This window comes from Dendropsophus ebraccatus, chromosome 5, assembly GCF_027789765.1.
Source record: "Dendropsophus ebraccatus isolate aDenEbr1 chromosome 5, aDenEbr1.pat, whole genome shotgun sequence".
Taxonomy (NCBI): Eukaryota; Metazoa; Chordata; class Amphibia; order Anura; family Hylidae; genus Dendropsophus; species Dendropsophus ebraccatus.
In genome coordinates, this window is record NC_091458.1 from 137,241,029 (window position 1) to 137,252,067 (window position 11,039).

General features: G+C 46.8%; 1 protein-coding gene across 1 annotated transcript; it reads right to left on the reverse strand.

The window, feature by feature from the left end:
* Positions 1–2,445: 2,445 nt before the first annotated feature.
* Positions 2,446–9,709, reverse strand: PDIK1L (PDLIM1 interacting kinase 1 like). The gene is made up of 4 exons (XM_069972554.1): positions 9,589–9,709; positions 5,862–6,006; positions 4,776–5,071; positions 2,446–4,556 (listed from the first exon to the last, which is right to left on the reverse strand). The coding sequence occupies exons 2-4, from the start codon at positions 5,956–5,958 to the stop codon at positions 3,822–3,824; spliced, it is 1,128 nt and encodes a 375-aa protein (XP_069828655.1). The 5' UTR covers positions 5,959–6,006; positions 9,589–9,709; the 3' UTR covers positions 2,446–3,821.
* Positions 9,710–11,039: the final 1,330 nt, after the last annotated feature.

Below are 11,039 nucleotides of genomic sequence, written 5' to 3' on the forward strand. Positions count from 1 at the left end.
AAATGAAGGCCAACAGTAACATCGATATACAATACTGCTGATGTGCATATATGCCACACAGGAGGGAATAGATCAAGTACAGTATATTGGGAAACTCTACTTAACCCCTTCATGTCCAGGTCACAGTGAAGAAGCGTTCTCCTCTCCGTCTCTAATAGCCAGAACGCTTTTATTTGTGCCCTACGGGGCAGGTTAATGTCATACATTGCGCAATGATCTAGAGTTTTTATTTGAACCATACTGATGTAAAATAATCTGTGTCCTTTATTCATTTTTTTTTTCTGATACATAAATTAAAATAAAAACAACTGCAATCCCTGGGGGGGGGGGAGAGATTTATTATTATTTTTTTTTAATTACACTTGATAAGTGGCAGTAGGAGTTATATCATTAGATTGCATATACAGATGAATGGTGTACCATTACAGCATTGATCAGTATTATCAGCACTCTGCCTGAGGGCAGACTATCGGAAGATCACCAATCCGACAGGACTCAAGTGTTATATTTCTGCCTGTGGGTATGTGCACACTACAGAGTCTGCACAGATAACCTGCCGCTCGCATCTCCGTTTGTGCCATAGACTCCATTCTATGCGTAGTGTAAGTGATCGGTACTCCAACGTTCGAGCTTTTGGGCCCTGATCACTCAGTGATAGCTATGTATCCTTTCACTTACTCCCTTAAATGCTGTGATCACTATAGAACACAGGATTTTATGGTCCTTTTACTCGGAGCGATTATCGTTAAAATTTTCGCGATAATCGGCTTGTGTAAACACTGCATACAATCAAGCGATGAGCAATAAATCGTTCATCGTAATCTTTCGACATGTTCTAAAATCGTTGTTGGTCGTTCGCTTAAAATTAGCAGCTCGCTTCGTCTAAACAGTCTTTCAACGATTCACCCAATGTGTGAGATGGGCTTAGGCGATCTTAAAACGATCGTAATAACGAATTTTTCAAACGATTTATAGTTCCATCTAAACACTGATCATTATAAAAAACACAGTTACTTCGAAATCGTTGAATTGCGCAAATTATTGCTCCGTGTAAAGGGACCATAAGGGCTTAATGACAGACAGCTGCGTGATCATGGTTGCCTATCATTATGTCCAGCTCCTGGGACACTAATGTTTGCGAGGCGATTGCACTAAAGCAGTCCCCCGCACACATTAAAACCCCTTCACAGCAGGAAACTTATATACATTCCTACTGCATCAGGCATCGGCAATATGAACTTGTATATATACAGATTGTCGACGTAAAGGGGTGTCCCTTTTGTTACAACTTTCAGAATCAGCAGGGGATGCGATATAAAGCAGCGGGGATGTGATATAACGGGACATGTAATATAAAACAGGAGGGGATGCAATATAAAATGGGATATAAAATGAGTGGGGCCACGGATGAACGCTGTGTGCACACATCGAAAGATGTGCGAACAAATAACCGACCCAGATCAAAAGATGTGATCAATGACATACGAAGGAATTTTTGTTATTAGTTTGATCGTTGCCGCACACAAACACACAAAGATTAACACTTAAGATTCGAACGAAAGTCCTAGCTGCTTTCTTACTGCAACAGCGCCGTTTTTGTCCTGTGTGTGACATTGCAGTTCAGTTGCACTGAGGTGAATTGAGAAATTAAGCCCAGACTGCATGAGAAAATAAAAAGACAATACAAACCTCCCTGGCAGCCACCTAATCCAGTGCTGGGCCTCTGCTGTGCTCCACCTGAGTTTTTTACCGAAAAAACACTTTAAGGGTGCGTTCACACCTACAGGATCTGCAGCAGATTTGATGCGGTGTTCAGTTATTTAAATGAAATCTGCTGCAGAAAATCAGCTGCAGATCCTGTAGGTGTGAACGCACCATAAGCGTGCAGTAAAGCAGCTTGCACCATTTTAGTTGTCCTGGTGACACACCTAACCTGTAACAAACTGTATGTTCTCTCCTAATATACAAGAACTGTTCCCTTCTATATTATAACGAGATGCTGAATCTACTGTAAGTGAATCTCAGGTCTGCTCCAGAAGTGTATAATGAAAAAGTATTTACAGGAAGCAGCGACACATAGGGTCATAGGAGTCTATTGCTTTAGTCAGTATGCACTTGTTTCCCCCGGGACATGTGACAGATAGAAGAGACCAGAAAACACGAGCGTCTTAATTTCAGAGTCATAATAAAGAAGCCTTTGGCTGCTGTGCTCAGCCACACACACTATAGCACAGGGGATAGGACGCAGGTCATACAGCCAAGTCTCTGCTTATCTCAGTACAAAGTCTGTGCTGTCACGCCGGATGTAAGGCGTTCCTCCTCCTCCCATCCCCCGCCAAGTTTAAATGTTACACTTTGAGTTCAGCTTTTTTATGAAGTATAACCGTCAAGCAGATAAGAAGGAATTACATAAGATAACAGTCAGGACACATTTACTTTCCAGAATTTATTAACAGAAAAAAAAAAAAATCACAATAAATTATATATTTTTTCCCTTCTCAAAAAAGTTTTCAATGTAAAAAAAGAAAAAAAATATATATAAAATGACAGCTTGGATGAATCAAATTTATTAAACAACTGAATGTAAAGCCAGAAGGAGATTTCCTGGGAGGTTGAGTGTCATCTCCCCAGCTGTGGCGGATGAGAAGTGACTATTATATGTTCCTAGAGAAGCTTCAATAACTTCATTCTGAAAAAGTATCCTAATGAAAACAATAAACCTTTACCGTTCCTGTCTGACACCGGACCCTACACACAACATCGGGCTGTCACACACAAAGGGCCAAATGGACAAACAGCCAACACGCTGACTTAAATAATTGAGGAAATTCAACGATCAATTGTGTTTGTTCTGGATGAATAAATACACATTCAGAGTGATTGATGCAATGGCACATCCACTCACACAGCAGCAGATCATAGTCACATAAAGTCACATACATTCTCCGGGACCTTCATTCGTCCCAATGGAATGTGCAATGTTACAAAGGGGGTAATAACAAGCAATACGCCTCCCTGGTTAGGATGCCGGTTATGCCCACCTGTTGCCTTCCATTTGTTTTTATAGCTACTTACAGAACCCTAATATTAAGGGGCTTTAGGTGCCCATCACACATACAAAGGGCACAGCCATTGTAAAATCATTCCAGGGGTTCACAGCTTTATGTATAATGTGAACTAATGTGGAAAACATGAATCTAGACAACACACTCATTTACACATATTAGACGGTATGGGCCATTCTTCCTGCTAGTTATGGACGCCACAGATGGAGGGCCATGTGACATGACATCCACCTGCGTCTAGGTAGCGACGCCACAAATGGTGGGGCATGCGACAGGACATCCAGCAGCGTCTTTGATAGTGTGTAGGATTTTTTTTCTTGGACTTCCAAAAGCATGAGTGTAGAAGAAAGTAGTCAAGTCTGCCTCCAGGTTAATAGCCAGGATGAGAGGAGGATGCTGGTGCTTGTCACGTGGCCTTTCATCTGTGGCCGCTCTGGATGGGAGAAAAGGCTTTCCTAACCAGCAGACAATGCTCAGCACAGAACTTCTCAAGTTTATGGAGTCCCATTTTGAGAACACTGGTTTTTCTTTGATACTTTTCTGTACTAATAAGGTTGAACGTTTGCGCACAGAAAGCAGACAGGTGCTTATTAAGGCAGGACATACCGCAAAGAGGTCAAAGAAGAATCAGTCAAGCAACAACTGTTATCGCTCTACAGCACAAGTACTCTATCAGGGTCATCAGGACTGCAACGCAGTTAAACATACCTATAAATTTACATCGAATTCAAAACGCAAGCTCCATATACTAACAGGTCACGTTTCCCAGGTGTAGTCTCTGAACGCAATCTGAATGAGGCGAAGTTCAAGCTGAAAGGCATCGGGGCGCTCCTGAGGGTTAGCCGACAGCATCTGCTGGAGCAGCTGTTTCATCCGTCGATTCATTGACTTTTTCTTTAAGGGAAGAGGGAGTTCCATTTTAGGGTTTTCCAGCAATGCTTCTCCCACTGGAACTACTTGAGCCCCCCGCTGCACGTAGCCACCGAGAAGCCTTTTCTTTGTATGAATGTCTAAAATAGTTATACGTTCCAGCATAGCCCACAGGATAACCCCAAGCGCAAAAATGTCTGCTTTTGCAGTATAGTGGCCCTCCCACACCTCAGGTGCCATGTAGAAATCAGTACCACAAGCCGTGGAGAGAAAGCTTTTGTTGACGCTAGCTGGTTCCTCTGGATTCAGCCCTGAGCTGGAGCAGACTTTGCTTAATCCAAAATCAGCGACTTTCAGAGTAGGTTCATCCATCCCATCACGAGCTTTGCACACGAGGATGTTGTCAGGTTTGAGATCTCGATGTATTATCTGGTTCTTGTGTAGAAAGGCAAGCGCACTACTTAGCTGAAGCATGAAGCTAGTGTTGGTTCGCCGACTAGGCCTTCGGGTTAATATGTATTCATTCATATCTCCTCCGTCACAGAAGTCCATCACAAACCAAAGACAGTAAGTGCTGCGTGGGTCAAAGGCAATCTCACCTTTCAAAGACGTTTCCACTAACTAAGAAAATAAACAGAATGGAGAAATGAGGAGGATGAGGCACAATACATTAGTATGTAGATGATACAATTTCCGCACCTCGCATACGACTATACGAGAAGCCTGCTGCACCAAATACTGCACTAGTTCAAGTTTCATGGTTAGTTTAGTGCAGTGAATGGTGACACAGACAATACCATTAGTAAGGTATATACTATTATTATGCTGCTGTGTCCTTACCGGTAGATAGAGGCCGGAGCTGGATCCATGGAGCATGCGCTGTACTGTGCCATCTCTCTGCAGGACACACTCCTCCAGGTGGATTACATTAGGGTGTTGACCTTGGATACTGCTCAAAGCCCAAAATTCCCGCAATGCTAATTCCACATTTTCAGGTGCCTGGCAGCGGATCTTTTTAACTGCGACACGTTGGCAAGTTCTGCGGACTAATGCCTCATATACCACTCCATAGCTGCCACGACCAACCTCCTTTATTAGGTCATATTTGGGCTGGCTGGCGACCATCTTCAGGTTCACTGGAAAAGGGGAAAACACCATCAGCGACAAAGCCCCGTAACAATATACGTCAAAATAATTACAAGTGCAGATTCAACGTTAAAGGGAACAGGTCAGCTATTTTGGGACACTGAACCACCAGCATATATCTACACAGCCGGGGTGTCTTAAAACCGCTGCTATTGTACCTGTCTGGTCTTACTGACACATGCCAATACAGCAAAGGGGAGTAAACATCACTTCATTCCCAAACTCTGGCACCGTACTAATATAACAGAGGAGAGGACACCTCGCTGGGTAACGCGTGTAAAGATATGAGGTGTCATCTCCTTGGCTTCCTCTATGCAGTGTCCGAGAACTGAAAAGACCAGGACAAAACTGTATTATACCCTGATAGCCTGGGTGGCCGCAATAGTGGTGACTTTGGGACAGTAAATCTCATGGTGGTTATGTGTCCTGGCACTAGCTGACAGGGTCTCATTTTTTTTCTTAACGGTATTTGTATAATGACCTATCTGAATATCTACAGGGGTTGTGGCACAGTGAACATTTTCGCACACACCAGATAGGTAATAAATGTTAAAATATTTGGCGCATCAATGCCACCCTGTCCTTCCCCGTTCCTCCTCGCTAAGGGGGGAGTACGACTGTCAACCATATGTCCAGCTGCTTCATTCAATGTCTATGTTTCTATCAGCCCCACAGACATTGAAAATTGCAACTATGGATCAGTGGGGGGCCCTAACATTGGCGACCGTTATAAGTGTTGAAATATATGACACACCTTCTATGAGTATATATACACAGTACCTTTCTTCATGCCTTCGCTTGAATACACTCTCACATCACATACGTTGTCATCATGAGTTTTCAGTATCATGCCAGATCTCCAAAGTGTAGTTTGCATTGCGGAAAAAAAGTGTTAGGCTTCGTCCTGCAGCAAGGTCGGCAACTCCTGAAATACAGAATAGGGAAAGGAAGAAGGTTATGGGGGTGCAGATTAGCACGGCTGTAGTCATCTATTTACAGGTCAGGCGATAGATCATAAATCTATAGCAACAAAATAAAAAACTGCGTTGGAATCATAATACAAAAGGATATGATTTTATTGTTTTTTAACTGACCACAGATTATCCTTAAAAGAGTAGGGGGAGGGAAATGTTATGAAGAATGTATACCCACCCACCCTGTAGCACAATCTGCCTCGATGCCGCCAGAACTCGTTTTCTCCTGGATTCCTGCTACTTCGTGCTGAGGGGGGCACTGGGATGGGTAAGTATACATTCTATATTCCAGCAACCCCTGCCTGGACTGTAGTTTTTATTTTATTTCTCCTTTAACCCCTTTAGGACCAGGTCAATCTTAGCCTTAAAGAGACTCCGTTGGTAGGTTTATGCTGAACTATGTAAGGGTAGGATAAACTAGTTACAGATAAGCTGAACATAATGATGTATCACTTACATTGTTTTGTGCAGCTGATCCAGAGATATTCTCCTGAGTAACATGGACAATAAGTAATCCTCTCCATTACGCGCTCAGTAATCCTCAATACACATGAGCACCAGTTTCCTCTGCCCACCAGCCAGTGATTGGCATTTGTCTATCTATTCTGTGCATATATTACTGTATATAGGCAGACAGCTGTCAATCAGCAGCTGGAGGGCGCTGGGAGGGGTGCAGCATGAAGCTTACTGCATATACAGTACAGTAGTAGTACAGTCGGTGCACCACCATCTCCCATCCTGTACAGCACTGTATAAGACTGCTGGAGTGAATATACAGTACAGTAGTAGTACAGTCAGTGCACCACCATCTCCCATACGTTCCAGTGCTGTGTGGAGAACACTATACAGTAAAGGATGAGTGAGGAGTCGGTGACTACTGTACTGTAATTGCTGGTTCTGTTGAATGTTTCTTGTGTATAATGTCCTGTACAGTATATAGTGCTGTTCTGTACTGTAGTGATTAAACTGGGCACTTTTCAATGTAATATATGTGCACTGTAGGTAATTATTGGTGGGTGCTGGAACCAATTATACACACTTCCATTATTTCCTATGGGAAGACACTGCTCGGTTCTCAAACTGCCTTCTGGAACCAATTAAAGGGAATGTACCATCAGGCCTGGGCTGAAGCACTGGAGGCAGGCTGACCCACCCCCAGTGGGAGGAAACATCCGCCCCTCTATGACACTGCTCCATTAGAATCAATGGAGCTGTATCATAGAGGAATGGGTGTTTCCTCTCATTGGGTGGGTCAGCCCGCCTCCAGTGCTTCGGCCCAGGCCTGATGGTACAGTCACTAACTTCAAGAACAGAGATACTGTACATATATACACACACATACACAGTGGTGTCTTGGATTACGAATTCTGAAAAACGGTGAGCTCTTCTTGCAAAACGCTCTCAATCCAAGATACTCTTAAACCAAGGTACCACTGTGTGTGTGACACACACACACTCTCAGCACCTCCTGTTCCCGTGGCTAAAATCGGCGGGGCACCAAGTGAGATTTTTGCCTTCTGCAACAGTAATAAATGCTGAAGACGCACTGATCACATCTATAGGATCAAATGTCAAAATGGTGACACAGCATTGGTGCTGCCAGTTGTGGCGGGTGCTCAGCAATGTGACACAGCTAGTTCCCGCCCTGGAGGACTTGGGCCTGTGCCATCCTGCGGACGTATATGTGCAGTAAGTGACGCAGTGATTCCGGCAGCAGACGTTTGTGTACGCCCATGTGCAGTAAAGGATGCATCGATCCCGGCAGATGTATATGTAAGCCCATTTGCAGTAATCGACACAGTGATCCCAGCTGCAGACATATGCACGCCCATGTGCAGTAAGGATCAATAACGGATGCAGAGATCCCAGCAGCAGACAGATATATATATATATATATATATATATATGCCCATGAGCAGTAAGGGTTGCAGTAATCCCGGCAGATCTATAAGGGTGGCAGGGATCTATAAGGGTGGCAGGGATCCCAGCAGCAGACCACAGACACAGGATCAGAATGGAAGTGGCACTTGTGTATTATAATGTTACAGCTCTATATGACAATAGAAGACAATACATTGTACATTACATGCAGCTTTCTACAGGTGTGATGCATGTCAGACAATGAGCCCACACAGGCCTGTATCTATACACTGCAGCCTGGCACACACAGGCCTGCATCTATACACTGCAGCCTGGCACACACAGGCCTGCATCTATACACTGCAGCCTGGCACACACAGGCCTGCATCTATACACTGCAGCCTGGCACACACAGGCCTGCATCTATACACTGCAGCCTGGCACACACAGGCCTGCATCTATACACTGCAGCCTGGCACACACAGGCCTGTATCTATACACTGCAGCCTGGCACACACAGGCCTGTATCCATACACTGCAGCCTGGCACACACAGGCCTGTATCTATACACTGCAGCCTGGCACACACGGGCCTGTATCTATACACTGCAGCCTGGCACACACAGGCCTGTAGCTATACACTGCAGCCTGGCACACACGGGCCTGTATCTATACACTGCAGCCTGGCACACACGGGCCTGTATCTATACACTGCAGCCTGGTACACACGGGCCTGTATCTATACACTGCAGCCTGGTACACACGGGCCTGTATCTATACACTGCAGCCTGGCACACACGGGCCTGTATCTATACACTGCAGCCTGGCACACACGGGCCTGTATCTATACACTGCAGCCTGGCACACACGGGCCTGTATCTATACACTGCAGCCTGGCACACACAGGCCTGTAGCTATACACTGCAGCCTGGCACACACGGGCCTGTATCTATACACTGCAGCCTGGCACACACAGGCCTGTAGCTATACACTGCAGCCTGGCACACACAGGCCTGTAGCTATACACTGCAGCCTGGCACACACAGGCCTGTAGCTATACACTGCAGCCTGGCACACACAGGCCTGTAGCTATACACTGCAGCCTGGCACACACAGGCCTGTAGCTATACACTGCAGCCTGGCACACACAGGCCTGTAGCTATACACTGCAGCCTGGCACACACAGGCCTGTAGCAATACACTGCAGCCTGGCACACACAGGCCTGTAGCTATACACTGCAGCCTGGCACACACAGGCCTGTATCTATACACTGCAGCCTGGTACACACGGGCCTGTATCTATACACTGCAGCCTGGTACACACGGGCCTGTATCTATACACTGCAGCCTGGCACACACAGGCCTGTAGCTATACACTGCAGCCTGGTACACACGGGCCTGTATCTATACACTGCAGCCTGGCACACACGGGCCTGTATCTATACACTGCAGCCTGGCACACACAGGCCTGTAGCTATACACTGCAGCCTGACACACCCGTTGCCATACACAGCTTTCTCTCCTCGCTATTGTGTCACTCAGCATCCATAATGTATGTGACTGCCTGTTACCTGCCTCCACCTCACACACATCATCATTCATAGCTCCAATACACACCGAGAAGGCGAACGTGGCCGCAGAAACAAGAGTCCACAGCTCGCAGCCTGCACTTACCCCGAGGTCACACACCTTCCCTTCCATCTCACTCAGCTTTCCTCTCCTGTGGCCGCCGCCATTTTGCCTCGCTCGCTCCCACAAGCGCGTGCACGAGCCATGACGCCATACAATGAAAACCCTCGCACGGCACCGACTGTGGCCGAGAGGCGAGGGGCGGGGCGGTGACGTAACTAGAGGGGCGTGCCCGGGTACAGAACGTGATACAAAGAGAAGAAGGGGCGTGACAGGGGGGCGGCATTCATTAATCCTCCCCCGTATGTTTCTATACCGTCTGTTATATGTGAGAAGTTATAGTAGATTCACAGCTGGGATTACGCGCGGTATTAGAAGCGGTAGTCTATGGGGCCAATACACACCGAGCGGAACATATAGGACATAACGTCATGTGGCGGTGTGGAGGTACTGATCCCTGAGCTGCACTATAGAATCCCTCACACCATAGAATCCCTCACACCATGGAGCTTCTTACACTATAGAGTCCCTCACACCATGGAGCTTCTTACACTATAGAGTTCCTCACACCATGGAGCCCCTTATACTATAGAGTACCTCACACCGCGGAGCCCCTTACACTATAGAATCCCTCACACCGCGGAGCCCCTTACACTATAGAGTACCTCACACTGCGGAGCCCCTTACACTATAGAGTACCTCACACTGCGGAGCCCCTTACACTATAGAATCCCTCACACCGCGGAGCCCCTTATACTATAGAGTCCCTCACACCATAGAATATCTCAAGCCATGGAGCCCCTTACACTATGGAGCCCCTTACACTATAGAGTACCTCACACTGCGGAGCCCCTTACACTATAGAGTACCTCACACCATAGAATATCTCATGCCATGGAGCCCCTTATACTATAGAATCCCTCACACCGTGGAGCCCCTTATACTATAGAACCCCTCACACCATGGAGCCCCCTTACACTATAGAGTACCTCACACCATGGAGCCGCCTTACACTATAGAATCCCTCACACCATGAATCCCCCTTACACTATAGAGTACCTCACACCATGGAGCCCCCTTACACTATAGAATCCCTCACACCTTGGAGACCCTTACACCATGGAGCCCCCTTACACTATAGAGTACCTCACACCATGGAGCCGCTGTCACGGCGGCGTCCTGTGCTCCGGGCCGCCGCCGCGACCTTCCTCTACCCCATGCAGCCGCAGGGGTCCTTGTGCAGGGACCCGGGGCTGCTACCTGTTCGGCGCCGGGGGCGCCTTACCTCGCCCCGCTCCTGTCTCCGTCTGTGCCGGCCGGCGCGCGCGTCCCCGCCTCCTAGGGCGCGCGCGCGCCGGCTGTCTCAGATTTAAAGGGCCAGTCCGCCCCTAATTGGGTAGTTGCACTAATCACTCCGTATAAATTCCAGCCCTGCCCCACTACAGGTGTTGGAGCCTCTGCATGCTTCCCATAGCGTTTGGCCCAGCTCCCTGTTG